Source organism: Bos indicus, chromosome 14, assembly GCF_029378745.1.
Source record: "Bos indicus isolate NIAB-ARS_2022 breed Sahiwal x Tharparkar chromosome 14, NIAB-ARS_B.indTharparkar_mat_pri_1.0, whole genome shotgun sequence".
NCBI lineage: Eukaryota > Metazoa > Chordata > Mammalia > Artiodactyla > Bovidae > Bos > Bos indicus.
In genome coordinates, this window is record NC_091773.1 from 66,344,856 (window position 1) to 66,370,902 (window position 26,047).

Here is a 26,047-nt window from a genome sequence, read left to right on the forward strand (position 1 = left end):
GAAAATCAATATAACCTGTGACACCAGGTTAGCTCTGACCACAGAGGCCGCAGGCACCCTCTTGAATAGCGGAAGGTGCCCCACCTTAGACACCTTCTCTAGTGGGTCTTAGAAGCCCAGGCAAATAAATGGTCGCAGAGGACCTTCGCGCTCCAGATGGAGACTCAGCTGGAAATTGAGGAGGAGAATGACATGGGGAGACCAAGCTTTGGTGAGCAAGGCCCGTAGCTTTATTTTCAACGGGGGTTTTTATACCCTAAGTTACACATAGAGGATAATAGGGGATGCCAAGTCAGCAGTCTTTGATCCTTATCAAAAACCAGGGTTTCTTTCCTGCAAATTTATCGTATACAAATGGTTTAGGTGATTTATATCATCTTCTGGCCAGAAGGCCTATTAACATTTTATGACTCTTGACAAAGACTTATTTTCTCTAAGAGTAATTATTTTAAGGTTTGGCGCCATCTTCCGAAGGTGTTAGATAAAATTGCATTCCTATAAGGTGGATGTGTAATGGGTTTACAACAAAGGAAAGAATTTATTACCTTAAGGATCTAAAGTCGCTAACACTAAGGCCGCTACTTATTTTTTCTACATACCAACTATATTAATTAATACATATTCAAGGATACAATACAGGGGATGTGAAAACTTGGCAACAAGCATTGGTTCATCAATGAAATCTTTTACTAGTTTTATTCGGACAGTTTCTAACTCTCTGAGAGGCTCTAAGCTATTTGAATATCTTAAGCTTCCCATGCCCCTCGAGGCTGGGAGACTGTAAACAATCGTATGCATAGCTGTAGGAGTCCGGGTAAACTTGACAGGCAAGTTAGAGAGCTATCTGAGGGGGCTGGATTTAAACACTCCTAATTGCCCAGGAACTTTATTAATTGGAGCTGTAAGTTAACTCTTTGACAGAGAGAGCGAGATAGTGGTGGGGGACAGCCCCCAGTAAAGTCAGAGGTGAGAGCACAAAGCAATAAAGTAGGCAGACTCTGGTTTTGGGGGGAAGATGCTCAAGAATATCCAGGGGGACTCCCAAGGCTCGATCCCACCTTTGCGTATGCCGAGCCTCCTTCCTCATGACCTTTGTCACGAGTGGAATGCCTCACCGGCTCCTGGCACCCAACTCTCATCATTTTTAAGAAAGAAAAAAAAAAACTAGTGCTGATATTTTTACGTGTCCAATGTAAACATTCATATTTATAATTTCAGTCCAGAGATACTGTCTCTTTGGGGGAAAGAAAAGAGCTTTGCTTCAGGTATCTTGTTGTGGTTGATCAGTCGCTAAGTCATATCTGACTCTTCGTGACCTCATGGACTGCAGCACACCAGGTTTCCCTGTCCTTCACTATCTCCCTGAGTTTGCTCAAATTGTGTCAATGATGCCATCCAACCATCTCATTCTCTGTCACCCCCTTCTCCTCCTGCTCTCAATCTTTCCCAGCCTCACTGTCTTTTCACTGAGTCAGCTCTTCGCATCAGGTGGCCAAACTATTGGAGCTTCAACATCAATCCTTCCAATGAATATTCAGGATTGATTTCCTTTAGGATTGACTGGTTTGATCTCCTTGTTGTCCAAGGGACTCCCAAGAGTCTTCTCCAGCACCACAGTTCAAAAGCATCAATTCTTCAGTGCTCAGCCTTCTTTATGACCTGACTCTCATACTTGTACATGACTACTGGAAAAACCATAGCTTTGACTGTAAGCACCTTTGTCAGCAAAGTGATGTCTCTGCTTTTTAATATACTGCCTAGTTTTATCATAGCTTTCCTTCCAAGGAACGGTCACCATTCGCAGTGATTTTGGAGCCTGAGAAAATAAAAGTCTGTCACTGTTTCCACTTTTTCCCCATCTATTTGCCATGAAATGATGGGACAGGATGCCATGATCTTAGCTTTTTGAATGTTGAGTTTTAAGCCAGTTTTTTCACTCTCCTCTTTCAACTTCCTCAAGAGGCTATGTAGCTCCTCTTCAAGTTTTTCCCATTAGAGTGGTATCATCTGCATATCTGAGGTTGTTGATATTTCTCCTGGCAGTCTTGATTCCAGCTTGTGATTCACCCAGCCTGGCATTTCATATGATGTACTCTGCATATAAGTTAAATAAGCAGGATGACAATATCCAGCCTTGATGGACTTCTTTCCCAATTTTGAACCAGTCCATTGTTCCATGTCTGGTTCTGTTACTTCTTGATGTATATACAGGTTTCTAAGAAGACAGGTAAGGTGGTCTGGTAGTCCCATCTCTTTAAAAAATTTTCCATAGTTTGTTGTGATCCACACAGTCAAAGGCTTTAGCATAGTCAGTGAAGGAAGATGTTTTTCTAGAATTCCCTTGCTTTCTTTATGACCCAATGGATGATGGCAACTTAATTTCTGATTCCTCTGCCTTTTCTAAATCCAGCTTGTACATCTGGAAGTTCTTGATTCACTTATTGCTGAAACTTAGCTTGAAGGATTTTGACCATTACCTTTCTAGCATGCGGAATGAGTGCAATTGTATGGTAGTTTGAACATTCTTTGGCATTGGCCTTCTTTGGGATTAGAATGAAAACTGACCTTTTCCAGTCTTGTGGCCACTGCTGTGTTTTCCAAAGTTCCTGATGCATCGAGTGCAGCACTTTAACAGCATCATCTTTAAGGAATAGTTCAGCTGGAATTCTATCACCTCCACTAGCTTTGTTCATAGTAATGCTTCCTAAGGCCCACTTGACTTCACACTCCAGGATGTCTGGCTCTAGGTGAGTGACCACACCATCATGCCTATCTGGGTAATTCAGATCTTTTTTGTATAGTTCTGTGTATTCTTGCCCCCTCTTCTTAATCTCCTCTTCTTCTGTTAGGTCTTTGCCATTTCTGTCTTTATTGTGTCATCCTTGCATTGCTCCCTTGGTATCTCTAATTTTCTTGAAGAGATCTCTAGTCCTTCCCATTCTATTGTTTTCCTCTATTTCTTTGCATTGTTCACTTAAGAAGTCTTTCTTCTCTCTCCTTGCTACTCTCTGGAACTCTGCATTCACTTGGGTATATCTTTCCATCTCTTCTTTGCCTTTCACTTCTCTTCTTTTCTCAGGTGTCTGTAAGGTTTTCTCAGACAACTTTTGGATTATCTTAAGGACCTCAAAAAAGAAAAAAAAAACTAAAAAATAAAATTGAGGGTTCAAAATTATACTCGTTTTCTTAAAGGAAGGAAAATTTTAGACATTCAGTCAATCAATACTTATTGAATACTCAGTTTATTAGACATTTGGTCTGTTTTTTGGCAAACTGTTGATAATAAATTTGATGTGTAATTGACTCATTAATTCCAAAAATACTTATTGAGTGACCAACTGAGTGCCAGGCACTGGAGGCAGAAAAGGTTCCTGTTCTTACAGAGCTGATGTGCTGGTGGAGACAGACAAGAAACAAACACATGGACAGGTCATGGTTAAGACACTCTACAGTTGCCACCTGAAGTCGAGGTTGTGAAAGGATGACTAGGTGACTCTGTTAGAACAGAATGATCTAGGAAGACCTCTCCAAGGGTCTGAGTGACTAGGAATCATTGTGCAAATAAAAGCTCAGGGAAAGCGCATTCCAGGCAGGGCAAACTGTCAGTGCAAAGGCCCAAAGGCAGGAGCAGCCTGAGAACCACAAAGAACCGAAGTGGGGCGGTGGGGAAGCCGTTGTAGCTACTGCAGGTGGACCATCCATGAGCCAGCCATACCCGATGATGAGGTCCCAGGAGTCTTAAGCAAAGGAATGACTAGGTCTAATTTATATTTTTACTACATGTATCATCCTGGATGAATCTTATAATACACAGTGGGAAAAAAAAAGCAAATGAGCAAAGGCAAGTATATGACTCCACTTGTATAAAGAACAAATGTGTAAAAATAAATGGTATCATTTGGGAATGCATAGAAACATAATTAAAGAAAATGAATGGTAAACACAAAATTCAATACAGTGGTTCCTGGGGAGGCCACAGAAGGGGAGAGCAGCTGTGAAGGGAAGACTTCACGGAGATTGATGGGTTCTCGTCTCAGGTTGGGTAGAGGGCGCAGTGGTACTTGTCATAGTACTGTAAATACCTAATATGTATATCAGACAAGTAATGAGTCTCTATGAATGAAATAGTTCATTATCCAAATTGCATTTTTAAATGACTCCTCTAGTTGCTCAATGGCTGGATGATTAAGAGACAGGAGTCAAGTCAAAGACAAAGTAGAAGCTGTTGCAACAGTCAGAGAGGGTGGGGGGAGGGAGGGAAAGAGAGGACTTTTCAGCTTGTGCAACAGGGCACCTCCTAAGGGGGTAGGGGCCCAGTAGGAACAGGCAGAGAAGCTAGGCGATCATGAATTAAGTGTTGCCCAAACCAGTGAAGAAAATGTGTATTGAGTCCTGGTTTCCATCCTATCAGCTACCTTGGGCATAAGTAAAGTGTTACACATATTATTATTATGGTATATAATACCATAATATGGTTACAGATCTTAATAATATGGTATATTATTTTTATAACAAGAGTCAAACTGTGTTTCCAGGGGCTTCCCTGGTGGTCCAGTGGCTGAGAGTCTGCGCTTAGTGCAGGGGGCAGAGTTCAATCCCTGGTCAGGGCTCTAGACCCCACTTGATACAATGAAAGATCCAGCATGCTGCAACTAAGACCCCACACAGCCAAATAAATAAATTAAATATATTTAAAAGGAAAAAAAAAATTGTTTCCAAAACCACACACAAAAAAATAGTCTTCTAAATGTTGTACCATTGATTCTTTATTTTTGTTATCACTGGAATGAGCCATAACAATTCAACCTTGTTGATGGAGAGGGGAAAAAAAAAAGAGTTAAGTGTTGGGATTTCTCTGGCAGTCCAGTGGTTAAGATTCCGCACTTCTACTGCACGGTATATGGGTTCCATCCCTGGTCAGGGAACTAAGATCCTACAAGCCCCATGGTACAGCCCCTCCCCCTCAAAGAGTGTTAAGTGTTGCCCATATTCATATGATATGGCTGTTGAACATGCCCGTGGGAATGTCTGGTCGATGCCTGGGTAAATGAGACTGGAGTTGCAGGGAGAACTGGAGATCTAGAGCTGGGTGTCATTGCCCTGTAGGTGGTGGTAGAACTCTTGAGTTTGGATGGCTGAGGCTCCTTATGTTGTTCTCATGTATTTAGAATTGTCCTTGGGAACTCTAGTCACCCTCAACCCTCGTATGATACTCATTGCAAAATCAAAAAGTGGCATTCTGAAGACTTTGTGTAGAATAATTTAAACTTTACTCTTCCTATTTCCCTTTCTAGATTTTAGAAATATTAGTTTTCTGCATCCTCCTGTATTTCCATAAAAGAAAAGGAATGAAACATATTGTGATACTGCTAACCCTGGTGGCACTCCTAGGTAAGGATATGTCTTATTTTCTAATTCTCTAATCTAGCCATGCTAAGTTATAAAGGAGTTTAGAGGGGAAATATTTGAGCGTTCTGTTTTTTCTCATTGTTTCTACTTTTGAATTCTGATCTGTAGAAAGAAACTCCCAGTTATGCCAATTATACTTTGCATGTCCATTGCTACAATGGATATGTGTTTATTTTTTTAGTATATTAAAGGAGTTCTTGCCTGGAGAATCCCAGGGACGGGCAGCCTGGTGGGCTACCGTCTATGCGGTCGCACGGAGTCGGGCACGACCGAAGCGACTTAGCAGCAGCAAAGGAATTTTACTTCTTGATAATTCTCTTTACTCTCTGACAATTTGAGGGTTTTTTTTTTTTTTTTTTTTTGGCAGTAAATAATTAAAGAAACAACTGAATCAACCCAATTGAAACTTTTATATCAGAAATGAACTATCAAAGCCTATCCTGTTTACATTTTTTAAGAAAAATTTAAAACATGGCTAATATGAAACACAAATGTGAGCAGTATGATTTTTTTTGTTCTTATTTATTTATTTTTGGCTGCATCAGGTCTTAGTTGAGGCATGCGGGACTTTTCATTGTGGTATGCAGGCTCAGAACATGTGGGTTGTCTTGCTGATGCCTGCAAGCTCAGCAGTTGAGGCCCATGGGCTTAGTTGCCCCACGGTGTGTGGGATCTTATTCCCTAACCAGGGAATCAAACCCATGTCCCCTGCATCGGAAGGCAGATTCTTAACCACTGGACCACCAGGCAAGTCAGTGATTTTCTTAAATACAACATTTCTCTCACTCATTTACCTACCCATTTCCTTTTTTCCAGATATATCTTATAAGATTTGAAAACTGATGCCTACGTAAGCCCTCTCTATATTTTAAAACCTATTTTCCTTCCCCACTCCTCCATCTCTGTCTGTCTGTCTGTCTCTCTGTCTCTGTCTCTCTCTCTGTCTCTCTGTCTCTCTCTCTCTCTCTCTATATATATATATATAATATCTCAACACTAGGAAATCTCACTAATAATTTGGGAAATTCCCTTTTTAAAGATTTTTATTTATAATCCTCCCTTTGCCTCTTCTTTGCCAATAAGATGACCCATCCATCCTGTGTTGTTTGCCCTGACTTTGAATTGGAAGATTTGCATTTGTGGTAGTTACTATATAGAAACAAATTTACTCTAGAACACATTCAAGTATGCAGTTGATCAAAAGAACAGAAAAGAAACTTTGTTTTCTTCCAAATTACCAGACAGGGAGAACAAAAGCAAACTGAGAAGATGTACACTACCCAGAAAATATTGAAAATAAAGGGAATTTTAAATCTTCTTGAAAAAACAAAGTAAGATAACAGAATTAAGACCATATATATCAGCTTTGATCATAAAGATAAATGGGCTAAGTTTACCAAGTGAAAAAGAAAGAGTTCCAAATTGGATTTCAGAAAAATTCCACTATTGATTTTGAAAACGATTCTCAAATTGGATTCAGCCTGTTTGCTCTGGTTCAGCTCCATAAGGATTACTGAAATAGCATCCTGATTGGCCCTTGCTGGTTGTGAAATATTTTGACTTCATATATAATTTCATCTAAAGCAAGGTAACTCAGATTGAAAGTAAAAGAAAGCAGAAGGTTGTGAGATTACCATATAAGTTAAAATCAAGGCAGAAGCGTTAAGTGCAGTGGAGGATCCTGGAGTTACCCTCATGGTGCAAGCGTACTCAGTCACGTCTGGCTGTGCGACTCTGTGGACTGTAGCCCACCAGGCTCCTCTGTCCATGGGATTCTCCAGGCAAGAACACTGGAGTAGGTTGCCATGTCCTCCTCTGTGGGGATCTTCCCGACCCAGGGATCAAATCCACGTCTCCTAAATTGCAGGATTCTCTACCCTCTGAGCTGCCTGGGAAGCCCAATCAGGGTAGAACTGGAACTTAGAAGGGGAGGCCTTAGGGGACTGAGGCCTTCAGTAGACTGGGCAGCAGCTATTTCAGAAAGTACATTAACAGAAATATAAGTAGAATATTACTCTTAGCTCATGGAAATAAGTAGACAGAAAAATATGTAAAATTAGAGAAACTGAATGCTTAATTTTGATCTGGCAGTTCTATTGTTGAACTCCAAATCCAGAAAGCAGAGAATATACCTTCTTTCAAGTGCCTGTGTAACATTTACAAAAGCTGATCTTATAATTGGCCACAAAGACATTTTTGATAAATTCCAGGAAGTTGAAATAGTACAGACCACATTTTCAGATCACAGTGAAAGAAAAGCCGAAAATAATAACAAAAATAGAAACCAGTAAAGCAATACCGCCTGGGAATGTTAAACACTACACTTAAACTGCAGCTGGGCTGAAACAGAAACCTCAATTTCATTACAACATTTATTTCTTAAATTATTGTGAAAACAATATTAAACCTATAGTTTATGACTAATGCTGTATTCAGAAGGAGATTCATTGCTTTAAATGTAAGTCAGTTAAGCACTCAACTCAAGAAATCAGGGGAGGGCTTCCCTGGTGGCCCAGTGGTTTGGCATTCTCCTTGCAAAGCAGGGGGTGCTGGTTCAATCCCTGGTCAGGGAAGATCCCACATGTTGTGAGGCAACTAAACCCGTGAACCACAACTATTAAGCCCATTGGCACCCCACTCCAGTACTACTTGCCTGGAGAATCCCATGGATGGAGGAGCCTGGAAGGCTGCAGTCCATGGGGTCACTAAGAGTCAGACACGACTGAATGACTTCACTTTGACTTTTCACTTTCATGCATTGGAGAAGGAAATGGCAACCCACTCCAGTGTTCTTGCCTGGAGAATCCCAGGGACGGGGGAGCCTGGTGGGCTGCCGTCTATGGGGTCGCACAGAGTCGGACACGACTGAAGCGATTTAGCAGCAGCAGCAGCAGCAAAGCCATCAAGTCACAACTGCTGAGCCCACGTGCACAACTTCTGAAGCCCACGTGCCTGGAGCCCAGGCGCTGCAACAAGAGAAGCCACTGCAATATGACGCAACTACAAAATAGCCTCTACTGGCCACAGCTGGAGAAAGCCTGAGAAGAGCAACAGAGAGCCAGCGCAGCCAATAATTAAATAAATAAGTTAGTAAGAAGTCAGGGAGAAAGCCCCAAAATAAAGCTGAGGCCAGCAGAAAAGATCAATTAATAAAAGTAAAGGCAAACATTAACAAAATAGAAAACAGGAAAGCAATGGACAGGTAAATAAGCCCAAGAATCAGTTCTGGTGAAAAACTAGGAATAAACTGAGAAGGCTGACTTTCAAACATGGCTCAGTATAATGTTGGGCCAAAAATGGAACTGTTATAATGATGAAAGTAATACACATCTGTTGTTGAGAATTAAGAAAACAGAGAAAGATACCAAGAAAATATAAAATGTTTTCATGTAAAACATAAAAATCCATGTAGTTGAGCACTGCAGCATGACATGATGGAAGTGTGTCTGTTCCCCTGTAGAAGATAGTTTGCCAATAGATTTCAGAAAAACAGTAATTGTTGCCCTTTAAGTGTTTTCCTACAGATACTGGAAGAATGATATACAAAGATTTGTATTCAAGGATATTCATCACAGCTTCATTTTTAATACCAAAAAAAATGGATACAATCTAAATATTCAAGCACATGGAATTACCAAAATATAGTATACATTTGTACAAATCGTGTGTTAGAAGAATACTTACTGGCGTAGAAAATACTTAATGGCAATGGAAAACAGGTTCCTAAGTAATATATATTGTATGGTTCACATGTTATGATATATCTGTGCTTAGCAATAGAAAAATAATTACAAGTCTCAAATGTTAAGAATGATTTGAGGATGACTGCTGAGATGGCAGGTGATTTTTATTTTTCTTTCTAGACTTCTCTGTATTTTCCATTTCTTTTTGAATGAGCATGTATACCTTTATAGTTTGAAAAAATGAGTTTAAAGTTTATTCATAATCCTAGTGCCTAGAGATAATCATTGATAGTATCTTGATGTCGTTTCTTCGGGGTTTTTTTCTATGCAGATGTAAGTACTTCCTATTTTTATATCTACAGCATTAGAATGATACTGCACTACAATTCGGTATTCCCACCCATCCTCATTAACCATGCTCCCCAGCCACCCCCCTCTCTCATTTAGAACTCAACACCAGCCTAGAAATAACTTGGAGAGTTACAATAAACAGTGATTAATCAGGGGGTGATGGTGCATGCTTTGAAAATATAATGATTAACTCTAGCAACTGATAGTTGGTTTTGCTAAAGAATTCTAGTTTTGTTTTTGTTTTGTATTTAAGTATAATTTAACATCAGATGGTGATTGAATTAGGTGGCCTTTACAATTCTAAGGTTCTGAGAGGAAGGAACAGTGTGTTCAACTCTTTCGCAGTTAATGATCTATTTGGGAAACCTGGCTCTTCGGACCACAAACCCCTCACCACATCACGCTCTAGTTTCAAGCCAAGTGTTTAAGAGGAAATCTAAGTCCCTCAAGAGCTAACCTTATAAACTGAAACCGTCAAGTGGCATACATGTCTATAGATATTGTAAATTTCTGGATTAGCTAAAGTATGACTATTTTCATAATCTATAGAAAATATGTAAAATGATTCAGTTGAAAATGTTTAAGGTGAAGAGGGGCCCAGCTGTAAGGGCCTGTTTGTTTAGGTAGAGGGTTTATTTTTAGAATTTATCACCTGGTCTCTTATGTTAATTATGACTTTTAACAGAGAGAAAATGCCTGATTTGGAAGTATGCCCTGGTACCCTTCAAGTCAAAGTATAGTTTTAGTTTTTTTAAAATTAGGCTTTTTCTAGTTGGCCACCACCTGTTATTTTAAACACTGTACACACAGACACTCACACTCACACACACACACACACACACATACTTTTCAAGAGCTAAAAGGAACAAAGCTCAGATATATTATGACCAAGTAAATCAAAGGTAGTATTTCTTCTTCACATTGCCTTTGACTTACAGATATTTGATATCAGATAAAAATTATTTTCAACTTTCTGTGGGTTTCAGCTAAATTGTAGAATTATATGCAACAGTAATTTCAAGGGACCTAAGACAAAAGCTTGGAGAAATATCAATAACCTCAGATATGCAGATGACACCACCCTTATGGCAGAAAGTGAAGAGGAACTCAAAAGCCTCTTGATGAAGGTGAAAGAGGAGAGTGAAAAAGTTGGCTTAAAGCTCAACATTCAGAAAACTAAGATCATGGCATCTGGTCCCATCACTTCATGGCAAATAGATGGGGAAACAGTGGAAACAGTGTCAGATGTTATTTTTTTGGGCTCCAAAATCACTGTAGACGGTGACTGCAGCCATGAAATTAAAAGATGCTTACTCCTTGGAAGGAAAGTTATGACCAACCTAGATAGCATATTCAAAAGCAGAGACATTACTTTGCCAACAAAAGTCCATCTAGTCAAGGCTATGATTTTTCCAGTGGTCATGTATGGATGTGAGAGTTGTACTGTGAAGAAAGCTGAGCGCCGAAGAATTGATGCTTTTGAACTGTGGTGTTGGAGAAGACTCTTGAGAGTCCCTTGGACTGCAAGGAGATCCAACCAGTCCATTCTGAAGGAGATCAGCCCTGGGATTTCTTTGGAGGGAATGATGCTGAAGCTGAAACTCCAGTACTTTGGCCACCTCATGCAAAGAGTTGACTGATTGGAAAAGACTCTGATGTTGGGAGGGATTGGGGGAAGGAGGCGAAGGGGACGACAGAGGATGAGATGGCTGGATGGCATCACCGAATCAATGGACATGAGTTTGAGTGAACTCCGGGAGTTGGCGATGGACAGGGAGGCCTGGCGTGCTGCGATTCATGGGGTCACAAAAGAGTCGGACACGACTGAGCGACTGAACTGAACTGAACTGAAGACAAAAAGAGAACACTGTCTTCTTCCTGCAGAAAAACTGTGTTTCCAGAAAATGCTTCCTTGCTATCATATTGACAGAACCTTAGCAAGTCACTTTTTCTTTATTGATATTTGGAACCTATGGTCTCATAGAGATAGGTTTCTCTTCAACATAGAAAATAAATAGACACTGCTTATGTAAATCTTAGACTTCTGGTTGACGCTGAGAAATGAATACTCAGCTCTGTGCTGTACTGTGTGTCTGTCTATCAAAAAATATTTTTAGTGAAACTTCTAAGCCTTTACTAGCAAAAGGGCTCAACAAGCATTGTTGTACAGTGAATACAATACAACATTGTAAAGCAATTATCTTCCAGTTAAAAAATAAAGAGAAAGTTTAATAAAAGAGCTCACGTCTGGACTTTAGTACAGCTCTTAATAAACTCACTGAGTGAGTTGCTTTTCACTTTCCAGTCTTCTCATCTATTTGCCTTCAAGTCTTTTCAGTATAGTTTAGTGGTTATTTTCCCATTAACATCACATGGGCAGTCTGCCTTTTCTTATCTCCTCCCTTCATTGTTTTTCTCCTTTCTGTCTACTAGTAATTATAACCTCCGCAGCATCCTTTCAACAGTGAGAGCTGGAAAATAAGCATCTTGCTCCAAAGATAAGAAGCACGTTGATTTAAGCAAATGGAAAGCCCAGCAGAGCTTGAGCAACAAGGTTACTACTTGGCCTGCGTCTCATTCCTCCCTACACCTCTCACAGCAGTCTTCATTCTTAAAGCATACCAGGAGTATTTACTACTCTACCATATAAATTTAAGATACTTATTTGCAATTCTCTCTCAACTATGACTTTTATTTGTGTTTTGTGTTTTCTTTTGCAGCCTCGGTGACTGTTATTTCCGTAAAAGCCGTCTCAGGCATGATCACTTTTTCTGTGATGGATAAAATGCAACTAACTTATCCCATCTTCTATATCATGTGTATCATCATGATCGCATCTTGTGTTTTCCAAGTCAAGTAAGTTAGCTCCTGCACACTCACTGATCTTTCAACATTCCTGTGCTTCTCTGAGCAGTAATTCATATTGGCTTCAGATGATAATTAAAATTAGCTGCAACTGATTTCTAAGGGTGAGGGGTCTAAGCTTATCCTCAGCCAATGTGCCTGGCTTTATCCTTCACATCCAATAATAAGTTTTTGCAAAGCATTGCCTCCACATTTTGTGAGTTCTAAAGTGTGGCCCTAATCCAGCCAAGTGCACTTTGATACTTTCCTGATGCTCTTCTGCTTGTAATTAATATCCATCGTACACAGGTTGTCATTAGCAATAAATCAAAGGGGCAGGTCCACATCAAGGATTTCATTCTAAATATGGAAAATACATGAACCCTTCACCTTCATCTCTTAGCTCATGCTCATTAATTGCCCAGAGATGGACAAAACCAGACGTTTGGCTGGGAGGGAAATCCTTTCTCCAAAACTTTGCATCTTTAGCCAGAATTTTCTTTGCACCCATGGGATTGCAGAATGATTGTTTTATGTTTCTCTTGGGGCCTCACAGTGGCAACATGGAACATTTCTAATTTCTGCTCTTCTCTTCCCTCACCTCCATCGGCTCCAATTACTTCCCACCCATTTCACATTGTGATTTTGCCTTCAGCTGCTCGATTCTCCTGAGTCTACCCGCTAAGTTTTTTGTTTACTCTAAAGTGCTATGCAAGCGCACCAGCCGGGAAATCAGAGCCCAAACCTTGAAGAGAGTGGTTCCTGCCTTAGGTGCTGGAAATCAAGTCTAATTGTTATGGGTTGACTATGGACCCTGTTACAAGGAATGTGTTACTGGAGAAATCCAATGTCACGTCACTGTTTTGTATGTCATAAACAAACTGTTTCTTTCGTTTGTTTATAAGATCAAGTGTGTTTCTAATACTTGCGTCTTGCTATTTGCTTCATCTCCCTTCTTCTGAATTAATCAGTACTGTTATAATAGCTTTCAGAATTGAGTGATTAGCATCCTTAGCTTGAAACTCTTGCTTCATGAATTTAAAAGCCAAACACAATTGAAGGTAAAGTACATTCCTGCCTCCTTGTTTCAGTCCCCACAACTTTTACACTAGAACTGTGTGACCACAGTAGAACTGTGCAACTGTGGTTCTCAGCCCTGCCTGCCCATTACACTTATATTACCAAGGAGGTTTGTTTGTACATGTATGTATATACTTACATGCCTGTATACATGCATGTGTGTGTATTCCTGCATGCGTGTATACACACACACACGCACAAAGGAGCACTTGGGTTCTACCCACAAATTTTATCTCCCAGTTGCTCTAGAATACGACCTAAGCATTAGTGCTGTTTTGAGCATCCAGGTGATACCAGTCTGGTGCACTGCTTTGGAAAAGGTCTAGTCCCTGGCAAGGCCACAGCATGCCATTGTGGGAACCTGAACCCTTTGGCAACCAGAGTGGGAAGCCAAGCTCCCACATGTGCTCTGCAGCTGGAGGGCTGAGCATTGTTTTTGAAACCTTAAACATTGCTTTGCTTCTCCATCTTCTCTCTTGGCACGTGGCATGTCAAGGGATAGCTAGACCATTCCCCAGATATGATATTTAACAGATTCTAGGGTCTATCCTAATGAATCAGCCGCAGTGTGATACCGGTCCAGCAGCTTGAATCGCTTCCAACTCAAACTTCTGTGGCCTCCAAAGATGATTAATTGCTTTTCATTGTTACTGTTGTTGGTTTAAACAGACCGTAAAACCTGACATCTGATCTCATACATCAGATGCATGTGAGCTATGACTGCTGATTGGAAATGCCTTTTCACTGCACTTCCTTTCCCTTTGTAGTCGCAGCTAAAGAACATGCATTTCTCATTGTTAACTTATTGTTGAGCGTCTCGTAAAGACAGAGCTTCAGTATGTGTCTTCTGCTCTAGGCTCCTGAATCAAGCCACAAAACTCTACAACACAGCGACGGTGGTGCCTGTTAACCATATTTTCTTCACCATCAGTGCCATTATCGCAGGTGAGTTTGGGCTTTCTACGCTTAGGTGACTCTACCCCTACAACAAGGGTAAATGAAGTCTCACTCAGAGTAATAAGGAAATCAAAGAATCTTTGGTTAGAAGGGATAAATAGCCCAAATCCTCCTAGCCACCACCCGTGTCTGACTTTCTTCCACAGCATCCTCTAGGAGAGGTTATCCTGCTTTGCGTGAATGTTCCCCAGAGCTCTCTGCCCCCCAGAGGCAGTTCAGTCCCGGTTCTAATCACTCGAATTATTTGGAGAGCTCTAATCATTAGAAGTATTACCTTGTATTGGGGCTGAAATTAGCCTCCCTGTGAATTCAAGATGCTCATCTTAGTCCTGCTTTGTAGAGTCTTCTCTGTCAGTCCTTCTGATAATCAGAGCAGCAGAAGGGTCCTCTTGTGTCCTATCTCCGTGACTCTCCTCTCCCTGGCCCTCACCGCCTGAATCAGAGAGTGGGGTCCTAAAGGGAATCCAGTGTTGCACAGAAGGCCAGACAGATGAGAATAGGAACTACTGCCTTTGCGGTGATGGCCTCTGTTTTTCTACTATTGCACTTCTTTTCTTTCTATGGATAAGAATGTCCATAGAAATGTCTAAATATATCAGACACAACACTATTACAAAAACATAAGTCCAAAACTGGTCCAAACAAAACTACAGTAGATTCAGGTATGCCACTCCTAAGTTTGGTACTGGTATGCCCTAGTTCTTTAGCTTATTGGCTGTATTTTCTACCTGGTTGTATTGGGACTTCATTTCCCCATGCAAAATTTATGTATTTTGGAGGGATTATTTTTACCTAATGGATATGTCCTTTTTATTTCATGGCAAACAGAGTTCCTGCCAATAGGAAATTTTAAAATGTAATTAACTTTTCATTTCCCAAAACTGAACCTTACTTTTAAAGAGACAGGTTATATCTGAAGACATCTAGTTTTTTTTGCATTTTTGACAAAAGAAAGTAACAAAAGACTGTATATTTATGTGCTCTAGAATTATTGATAAAGGAAAAAAGCAAGGCCAAAAACAGTTAGAAGCATGACATACAGCATAATAGTTAAAATCACTGTGCTAAAGATCTGTGAAACATATAGTTCCCCTGAAAGAAAAGTTTTGCGAGAGGATCAACAGGGCAGAATCTGAATACTTAGCACACCTATGAGTACTTAGCACACACTCACACAATCGATGAGTCAGGGGAGCTGGAACTTTCAGGAGTGATAACAGTTCATCTGATGTTACTCAAGTATGGAATGGAGGTGAAGCTTCTTGACTTACTTCTTCTCTTTGCCTCCATCAAAAAGTACAGCTTAAAATTAAAATGAGATGCCATATTTTGTCTGCTAAATTAGTAAAGCTTTTGTTTTGTTCTTTTTATTACAATAAGCAATGCTGACATGGCTAAAGTGTTGCAGGCAGTCTTGTGGAGTCGGGTACCAGGGTACCACCTTCCTAGAATTGAGTTTCATAGTTTTTATCAAGAGCCTTAAAAATGTCTCTCCTCTTTGATCCTGCAACTCAAAAACAAAAAACAACCCAATTAAAAAATGGGCAAAGGACTTGAAACATTTCTTCAGAGATGTCCAACTGGCTGACAAGTACATGGAAAAATGCTCAACATCCCTAATCATTCAGTTCAGTTCAGTTCAGTTCAGTCACTCAGTCGTGTCCTAATCATTATGGAAATTCAAATGGAATCCACAAATCACCACACATCCATTAGGATGGCTACTAGCAAAAACAAAACAAAAACATAAAATAGCAAGTGTTGGCAAGCATATGAAGAAATTGGAACCCTTGTGCACTGTTAGTGGGAATGTAATGTGGTGCAGCCACTATGAGAGACACTGCGGCAGTTCCTCAAAAAATTAAATATGGAATTACCATGTGATCCAACAAGTCTACTGCTGGGTGTATGTCCCAAAGAATTGAAAGCAGGGACTCAAACAGATATTTGTACACCTAGGTTCATAACAGCATTATTCACAGTAGCCAGATGGCAGAAGCAACCTAAGTTGATGAATGGATACAGAAAATGTGGTGTATATATATATACAGAGGAATATTTTCAGCCATAAAAAAAGAAGGGACTTTTGATACATGCTACAACACAGGTGAACCTTAAGAAGGACATTATCTAACTGAAACAAGCCAGTCATGAGATGACAAATGCTGTATGATTCCACTTACATGAGGTATCCAGAGTAGTCAAACTTACAGAAATGGAAAGTTGAGTGGTGATTGCCAAGGGCTGGGGGAAGGTGGAAATGGGGATCTGTTTAATGAGTATAGAGTTTGTTTTACAAGATAAAAAAGTTCTGAAAATTGTCTGCACTCCAGTGTGAATACAGTTGGCCCTCTATATCCACATTTCTGTATCTGTGGCTACCACCAATAGTAGATAGACTATATCCCCTCCCCCCCAAATTCCAGAATATTCCAGAAAGCAAAAATTTAATTTGCCAAGTGATAGCAACTATTCACATGGCATTTATGTTGTATTAGGTATTATAAGTAATCTAGAGATGATTTAAAATATTTGTGGAGAACGTGTATAGTTCAGTTCACTTCATTGGGTCAGTTATGTCTGACTCTTTGCAACCCCATGAATTGCAGTACACCAAGCCTCCCTGTCCATCACCAACTGCTGGAGTTCACCCAAACCCATGTTCATTGAGTCGGTGATGCCATACAACCATCTCATCCTCTGTCATCCCCTTCTCCTCCTGCCCTCAATCTTTCCCAGCATCAGAGTCTTTTCAAATGAGTCAGCTCTTCTCATCAGGTGGCCAAAGTATTGGAGTTTCAGCTTCAAAATCAGTCCTACCAATGAACACCCAGGACTGATCTCCTTTGGGAGGGCCTGGTTGGACCTCCTTGTGGTCCAAGAACTCTCAAGAGTCTTCTCCAACACCACAGTTGAAAAGCATCAATTCTTTGCAGTGGAAGTGAGAAATAGATTTAAGGGACTAGATCTGACAGACAGAGTGCCTGATGAACTATGGATGGAGATTCATGACATTGTACAGGAGACAGGGATCAAGACCATCCCCAAGAAAAATGCAAAACAGCAAAATGGCTGTCTGAGGAGGCCTTACAAATAGCTGTGAAAAGAAGGGAAGCAAAAAGCAAAGGAGAAAAGGAAAGATATACCCATTTGAATGCAGAATTCCAAATAGCAAGGAGCGATAAGAAAGCCTTCCTCAGTGATCAATGCAAAGAAATAGAGGAAAACAATAGAATAGGAAAGACTAGAGACCTCTTCAAGATAATCAGAGATACCAAGGGAACATTTTATGCAAAAATGGGCTCAATAAAGGACAGAAATGGTATGGACCTAACAGAAGCAGAAGATATTAAGAAGAGGTGGCAAGAATACACAGAAGAACTGTACAAAAAAGATCTTCACGATCCAGATAATCATGATGGTGTGATCACCCACCTAGAGCCAGACATCCTGGAATGTGAAGTCAAGTGGGCCTTAGGAAGCATCATTACGAACAAAGCTAGTGGAGGTGATGGAATTCCAGTTGAGCTATTTCAAATCCTAAAAGATGATGCTGTGAAAGTGCTGCACTCAATATGCCAGCAAATTTGGAAAACTCAGCAGTCTCAGCAGTGGCCACAGGACCGGAAAAGGTCAGTTTTCATTCCAATCCCAAAGAAAGGCAATGCCAGAGAATGCTCAAACTACCGCACAATTGCACTCATCTCACACGCTAGTCAAGTAATGCTCAAAATTCTCCAAGCCAGGCTTCAGCAATACATGAACCGTGAACTTCCTGATGTTCAAGCTGGTTTTAGAAAAGTCAGAGGAACCAGAGATCAAATTGCCAACATCTGCTGGATCATGGAAAAAGCTAGACAGTTCCAGAAAAACATCTATTTCTGCGTTATTGACTATGCCAAAGCCTTTGACTGTGGAAAATCCTGAAAGAGATGGGAATACCAGACCTGCCTCTTGAGAAACCTATATGCAGGTCAGGAAGCAACAGTTAGAACTGGGCTTGGAACAACAGACTAGTTCCAAATCAGGAGAGGAACACATCAAGGCTGTATATTGTCACCCTGCATATTTAACTTCTATGCAGAGTACATCATGAGAAATGCTGGGCTGGAAGAAGCACAAGCTGGAATCAAGATTGCCAGGAGAAATATCAATAATCTCAGATATGCAGATGATACCACCCTTATGGCAGAAAGTGAAGAAGAACTAAAGAGCCCTTGATGAAAGTGAAAGAGGAGAGTGAAAAAGTTGGCCTAAAGCTCAACATTCAAAAAACGAAGATCATGGCATCCGGTCCCATCACTTCATGGGAAATAGATGGGGAAAAAGTAGAAACAGTGGCTGACTTTATTTTTCTGGGCTCCAAAATCACTGCAGATGGTTTTTGCAGCCATGAAATTAAAAGACGCTTACTCCTTGGAAGAAAAGTTATGACCAACCTAGATAGCATATTAAAAAGCAGAGATATTACTTTGCCAACAAAGTCTGTCTAGTCAAAGCTATGGTTTTTCCAGTGATCATGTATGGGTGTGAGAGCTGGACTATAAAGAAAGCTGAGCGCTGAAGCATTGATGCTTTTGAACTGTGGTGTTGGAGAATGTGTATAAGTTATATGTAAATATTATGCCACTTTATATAAGGGACTTGGGCATCCTCAGATTTTAGTATCCACTGAGGGGTCCTACAACCAAATTCTTTGTATACTGAGTGATGACTGTATACTTAACACAACTGAACTGTATGCTTTAAAATGTTTAGGACAGTAAATTTTCTGCTATGTATGCATGCACGCTTGCATGCTCAGTCATGTCCAACTCTTTGTGACTCCATGGACTGTACCCCACCAGGCTTCTCTGTCCATTGGGATTTTCCAGGCAAGAATACTGGAGTGCGTAGCCATTTCCTTCTCCAAGGGATCTTCCTGACCCAGGGATCAAACCTGCGTCTTTTGTACCTCCTGCATTGGCAGGTGGATTCTTTACCACTGCACGACCTGGGAAGCCGCTATTATTGTGTGTATTATGTGTATTTTGCTAAAATTTTTACTCTTGAAGACAGAAATTCCTCTTTGAGCGACGACAACGAAAAAAGATCCTAAAATACCAGGAAGAAACCTTCCTGATACCATGCCTCAGGAAGAAACATGTGCAAAGAAGTTTATTAACATCACAAAAGCAAAAGCGTTTGAAGCAATTTAAAATGTCCTTCGAGAAATGAATATTATGGGGCACAGGCTTAGAATAACAAGAAAACATTCAAATGACTCCAAGGACGTGTGTAATCACAGGGAAAAATGTTTTAGCAACATTATTCACTCAACAAATATTCACCAGAATGCGACATGGCTTGTTCCCACAGGAAGTGAGGCGACAGACCTCAGACTGAGGAAGCCCCTGTCTTGGTCTCTGTGGCACCGGCAATACTTAGGCAGCAGCCAGCACTCACGACTCTCAGTAAATACTTGTCGACAGGATGGCAAGGCTAACACCACACACGCACACACACAATGTGATTCCAGGTAGTAGATAATTAAAAGATAACTTATTTAGGACTCCCCTGGTGATCTAGTGATTAAGAATCCACTTGCCAATGCAGAGGACATGGGTTCGATCCCTGGTCCAGGAAGATTCCACAGGGCAGCAAGGCCCACGTGCCGCAGCTGCTGAGCCCAGGCACCCCAACTACTGGAGCCCACACGCTCTAGAGCCTGTGCTTGGCGACAAGAGAAGCCACTGCAATGAGAAGCCATGCACCACAACTAGAGAAAGCCCACACGCAACCATAAGTAAATACAGAAAATGTAAAACAAACATAAAAGGTAATTTATTTAGTAAAAAAAAAAGTCTGTGAAGGCTTTGGGACCATAGGCCAAAAGGGAATCACTGATACTAAGAAGGAGAGAAGGAGGGCTCTCTGGAATCAAGGACAGATGCACATTTCCCTTAACCCAGAAGGAAAGATCAGCAGAGGTTAGATGGGAGAGGGGTTGGCAGTGAGAAATGGAGCTCGGGCAGCACGTTAGCATCCTCCAGTGCACACGTGAGCCTGTGACCAGACCCGCAGACCACAGGGTGAGGCCCAGGCCAACAGCGTGGGGAGCAGCTGGCCTGAAGTGCAAGTGCTATGTGAAAGGCCCAGCGTCCACCCAGACGCTCAGGCCAGGCTTGCTGACCCCCGGCTTAAACAACTGGAGGTGGGAAATGTCACTCTTCTTGCACGTTCCAGTGGTACAAATCTTGCACTGGACAGAAAAATTCTGTTGGCGAAAGCTATGTTACTGGTGCTGCTTTTATAATAATGATACTTGCATTATGTAAAGTCTACAAATCTGTGTTATTTGGAATCATTGAAAACTTAGTATCACATGCAAATATTTTTTAAACTAAGCTACTGAATGTGCCTTTTTAGGGCTTCCCTGGTAGCTCAGTGGTAAAAAACCCACCTGCCAATGCAGGAGATGTGGGTTTGATCCCTGGGTCACGAAAGTCCCCTGGAGAAGGAAATGGCAACCCATTCCAGTATTCTTGCCTGGGAGAATTCTATGGACAGAGGGGCCTGGTGGGCTACAGTCCATGGGGTCGCAAAGAGTAGGACATGACTTAGCGACTAAACAGCAACAACTGGATGTGCACTTTAAGGGTAACTATTTACTTCGAAAAAATAATATAGGAATTTGAAAAACAATATGTAGCTATTGTAAATATTCTTACCCTAAAGTTAATTTTATCTTCTGTCCCTATTGTAGGGATCATATTTTATCAGGAGTTTCTTGGTGCAGCTTTTCTCACTATATTTATATATCTTTTTGGGTGAGTAAATGTCTCAGAGGTAAGGCATGTGAAATCCTATTACTTTTACGTGAGATTTTTGGCATTGGACCTGAGGCATGGAAAATTGGAAAATAATATAAGAAACATCAGTTTCCCGAGCACTTAAAAGAAGCATATTTTTCAACTTAACACCCTACCCAGAGCTCAGTGTCTTTGTGATTTAAATATCTCTGTGAGGAATCTGAAACACTGGAGATTTTCAGTTCCAGCCAAAGTCAAGGTAAATCAAAGGCCCTTGTAGCTACTCCACCTTTTTATACTCCATCAGACCTATCCCAGCCTTAGGAACCTTTAGGTTAGATCTCAGTCAGGGAACCACAGATACCTCTAGGATCACCTAGGATCCAAGGCCAAGACTGGGGCAGATCTCTGCCTTGAGACCTAATAACATCAGATTGGTGCCATCCCTCTCTTGGGTCTAGGTGCCCAGCTTTAACCCTGCCTTGGAATTTGCTGGACAATCATTGCTGGTGTTCTGGCAGATAGAGAGTAGAACCTTGACAGAATATCACCGATGTACTGATTCTTCCCTTGGCTCCCACCTGGAACTCTCTGAATGCTTAGTTGCTTCTTGATGTGGTATTCTGCATGACCATTGTTATGCAAACTTGAGCCCAGACTATTTTCAACATAGAAAGCTATCTATCTTGAAAATTCATTTTTGTGAGATTTTTGGGCGAAGCTAAACTTCTGGGGTCTGGAAACTATGACTATGCTTATGGCCAAGGACAACGAAATTTCTTAGAAAATTAAAGAATAAATTATTTTTTTGCTTGTGTTGCATGCCAGTAATGGGTCTGAGCATGCATGGATAGAAAATGAGACTTAGTGTCTACCCAAAGGGTTTAGAGCCTGAATTAACCTCCAGATGGTAAAAACCTGGGGCAGAGACTTACTGGAAGCTGCCCAGGTCTTGGTTCTGGGGACAAATATTATTGGCTGCAGCAATTAAGACAATTTCTAGGCAGCTTACCATGAGAAACAGAAAGAACAAAACCAATGGAATGTATGTCATCATGTAGAAGATGGAGTTCAGTTACTTAATACCGCACGTTCAGTTATTTAATACAGTGACCTTGTGTTCTTTATTAACATTACTCTTACAGGTGTTTTCTGTCATTCCTTGGTGTGGTTTTGGTCACAAGAAATAGAGAAAAGGAACATCTGCCACAGTCTTACATTGATTTTGGAAATGTTCCTGGTAAGATGTATATTCCTTAATTTATAATAGAAAATTTTATCCTACAAATGAATTATTGCTGATATGATTTCTGGAGTTGAATTAATATAAAACATAATTCTTACCCTCAGAAAATGTACATTTAATGAGGAAAGCAGAGGTGATAGTTTAACTGTAAATGTTAATAATCATTTATTTGATTATCAGTTTTGCACAAAACACTGGGGATAGAAAAGGACTGACCCTGTTTTCTTGATTTGGGTGGTAGTGAGAATTTCTGTTTTAGATTTCTTTAAATTGGAAAAGGGTAGGGAAAAGAGTGGGAATGGCAGGAACAGACCCTTGTTGCTTGGAGAACCTTTGAGGGGAATTCTACATCTAAGACCAGACGCTTAGGAACATCATTCCTTGGGAAGCGTGAGGTGGCCCTTGTACTGGGTCCAAGAGTGACGTTCTTCTTGGTCACCTGAACGTGAAGAGCTTCTTCCCCTGCTCCTCACCTCATCCATCCAGAGGGGTTTCACATGCATCGTCATCCCAGCTCTCCACTCCCACTGAGAATAACACTTCCGTGATGCAGGCTTGGGGCTTCCCTGGTGTCTCAGATGGTTAAGAATCTGCCTGAAATGCAGGAGACCTGGGTTCGATCTCCGGGTTGGGAAGATCCTCTGGAGACGAGAAAAGCTACCCACTCTAGGGGGGTTTTCCCTGGTAGCTCATCTGGTAAAGAATCCACCTGTAATGCAGGAGACCCCGGTTTGATTCCTGGGTCGGGAAGATCCCCTGGAGAAGGGATAGGCTGCCTACTCCAGTATTCTTAGGCTTCCCTGGTGTCTCAGATGGTAAAGAATCCAGCTGCAATGCAGGAGACCTGGGTTCAGTCCCTGGGTTGGGAAGGTCCCCTGAAGGAGGGCATGGCAATCCACTCCAGTATTCTTGCCTGGAGACTCCCATGGACAGAGGAGCCTGGTGGGCTACAGTCCATAGGGTCACAAAGAGTCAGATAAAACTAAGGGACTAACACTTTCAGTTTCATGTAGACCCAACAGAAGCGATGTCCAGAACAAAGGAAACAGGTTTCTGTGTCCTCACTTCCTTCCCTGCTCACCACCCCCAACAATCTCTGGCTTTGCTAGGGATTTGGGGTGACCTATAGGCTTCTAGGCAAGGAGTAGTTATGTTCTCACAGCTTCCTCCACCATGCAGTTAGGACCAAGCCTTTGAAGCAAAAAACCGTTAAAACCTTGTGCCTATGACTGAGAAAATATGGCCCCATGAGTTCTGTGTTCTCTTTCCCATTTGAACCATCTTATCAGCTAAGAACACTCAGCTCAAGAATCGGCATTCATGGCAAGGCTGTGCCTTAGAGAGGCCTTCTATGGTTAGGGGTTCTTTGGTAGGAAGTGAAGTTTACTTACTTTTAACTTTTTTTCACTTCACACAGTTGTATATGTAGAATCAGTAAGAGCTTTAGAAGGCATTCCGAAAGTCTGTTTTCCTCTGTTGTTACATGCGTTAGACTAAACATGGACCAGGAGACAGAACAGCGGAGAGAGAGGTCTGGAGATGCGTACACACTTCATGTTAGTCTCCTGACTGATCCAGCCTGATTTCTGTCCCCAGCACGGTCATGGGGACAGCACATGCTCCCCGGGTGGGAAGACGGCTTGCTCATGTGGACAGCCACGATCTTACATCAGGGGCACGGAACTCTGTGGGCCTTTCTTCCCTGACGTTTATGTCTTCTATTTAGAGGGCGACCACATTGTCCTTTTTAAAAAAGGAATAAAATCTGGCCTAGATAGAGGAGAAATTATTAAGACTTATTATTCTACAAGAGCTCAAAAGATTCTTTGTGATTATTGTCTCCACAGGGAAACAAATTTTGGATAAAATACAACCAGATTCAAGTGGCTTATCCTATGGAACTCTGCCTGATGGAAGTGACTCCATAAAGAGCCCGAATGAAGAGAAGAAAGGGGTCTGAGATGCCGAGAGGGATGGCTGTGGGCCTGTTATTCAATACCACCTTTTAAAAAATTGCACATGTTCAATTTATGTCAGCAGCTAGTTTATGCTGACATGTGCTCGCCTTCGTTTCAGTCCCTGACCCCAACTCCATGTCTATGGATGATCAGCGCCTTCCTAAGCTTTGACAGTTTAAGGTTTTCATGGAATGTAATATGAAGTGTTCCCCACCCCCTGGACCTCTCTCCCTGGTGATCATCTAACTGGCTAGATCTTAATTAGAGCCTGGCTGCCCAGGCAGGAATGTTACACAAAAATGTGTGTTCACGATTTGGCTGCAGAACGCATAGGTTGCTTTTCCCATACAGCTTGCAAGGTCAGTTGCTTTACTTTAAAAAGACACTTTAGTCCCACAGCCTCCTCCCTAAACCAAAGGTTTGAAAGCATTCATTTTTCCTTAGACATCTTTTAGGAACCTTCCCATAAAGATTTCACCTTTCTGTTCCCAGATGAGAGTGGTGAATCATCTTTTCTGAAAACTAGCCCTATCGTATTTATCCTTTGAAAAGTAAAAGTGTCTTTTTTTTTTTCATAATTAAGCATCTGTGTTTTGACTACACTTAGGTCACTCTTTCGTTTTCATCTTTCCTTTTTTTTATTGGAGTATAATTGCTATACAGTGTTGTGTTAGTTTCCGCTGTACAATGAAGTGAATCAGCTATGAAAGTGAAAGGTGCTCAATCGTGTCCAACTCTCTGCGACCCCATGGACTATACAGTCCATGGAATTCTCCAGGCCAGAATACTGGAGTGGGTAGCTGTTCCCTTCTCCAGGGAATCTTCCCAACCCAGGGCTCGAACCCAGGTCTCCCGCATTGCAGGCAGATTCCTTACCAGCTGAGCCACAGGGGAGGCCCAAGAATACTGGAGTGGGTAGCCTGTCCCTTCTCCAGTGGGTCTTCCCAACCCAGGAATCGAACCAGGGTGTCCTACATTGCAGGCAGATTCTTTGCCAACTATATATATACATATATCCCCTCCCTCCTGAGTCTCACTCCTACCCTGCCATCCCACCCCTCTGGGTCATTGCGGAGCACCAAGCTGAGCTTCCTGTGCTTTATAGCATGTTCTCACTAGCTGTCTATTTTACACACGGTATAGTGTATATATGTCATCCTAACCTCCCAGTTTAGCCCACTTTTCTCTTCCCCTCCATCCTGCCCCAGGTCCATGTGTCTGTTCTCTGCATCTGCATCCGTATTCCTATCCTGGAAACAGGTTCATCGGTGCCATTTTCTGGATTCCACATATATGCGTGAATGCACAATACTTCTTTTTCTGACTGACTTCACTCTGTATGACAGATTCAAGATCCAGTTTATACCCCATTTGATGATGGGGTATACCAAAACCAGAAGACCTTGGCTGGTGAACTTTTTAAGCTTAAGAAAGGAAAAACTTAAGAATTAGTACCAAAAAATGAATCAGTATCAATTTTTTTAAGTAAGAGTGTAGAGCAGTGATGTTTTCCTCAGCATATGATCCTATTATACTTGAAACTGAAGAGAAACTTCATATCCTATGGCTTTATTTGTTTAGATCTTATAATTCATCAAGTTTAATGTTTTTAACTTTCAACGTTAAGTCTCAAAAATCATATTTAAATTTTTAGTGATATTTTCATGAACACTCCATCTTTTCCTCAAGTCATTACTTCAAGTTTTAGAATAAAATCCTTCTAGGTAA

General features: G+C 41.2%; 1 protein-coding gene across 2 annotated transcripts in view; it reads left to right on the plus strand.

Moving 5' to 3' along the window:
• NIPAL2 (NIPA like domain containing 2) overlaps window positions 1-24,897 on the plus strand; it is a 91,146-nt gene extending 66,249 nt beyond the window's left edge. For both annotated transcript variants that reach the window (XM_070802855.1, XM_070802856.1), the window contains 6 exons: window positions 5,295-5,391; window positions 12,164-12,299; window positions 14,224-14,312; window positions 21,070-21,133; window positions 22,261-22,355; window positions 24,209-24,897. In XM_070802855.1, coding sequence (XP_070658956.1) covers window positions 5,295-5,391; window positions 12,164-12,299; window positions 14,224-14,312; window positions 21,070-21,133; window positions 22,261-22,355; window positions 24,209-24,321 — 594 coding nt within the window. In that variant the 3' untranslated portion in view covers window positions 24,322-24,897. The remainder of the gene's footprint in view (window positions 1-5,294; window positions 5,392-12,163; window positions 12,300-14,223; window positions 14,313-21,069; window positions 21,134-22,260; window positions 22,356-24,208) is intronic.
• The last annotated feature ends 1,150 nt before the right edge of the window (window positions 24,898-26,047 follow it).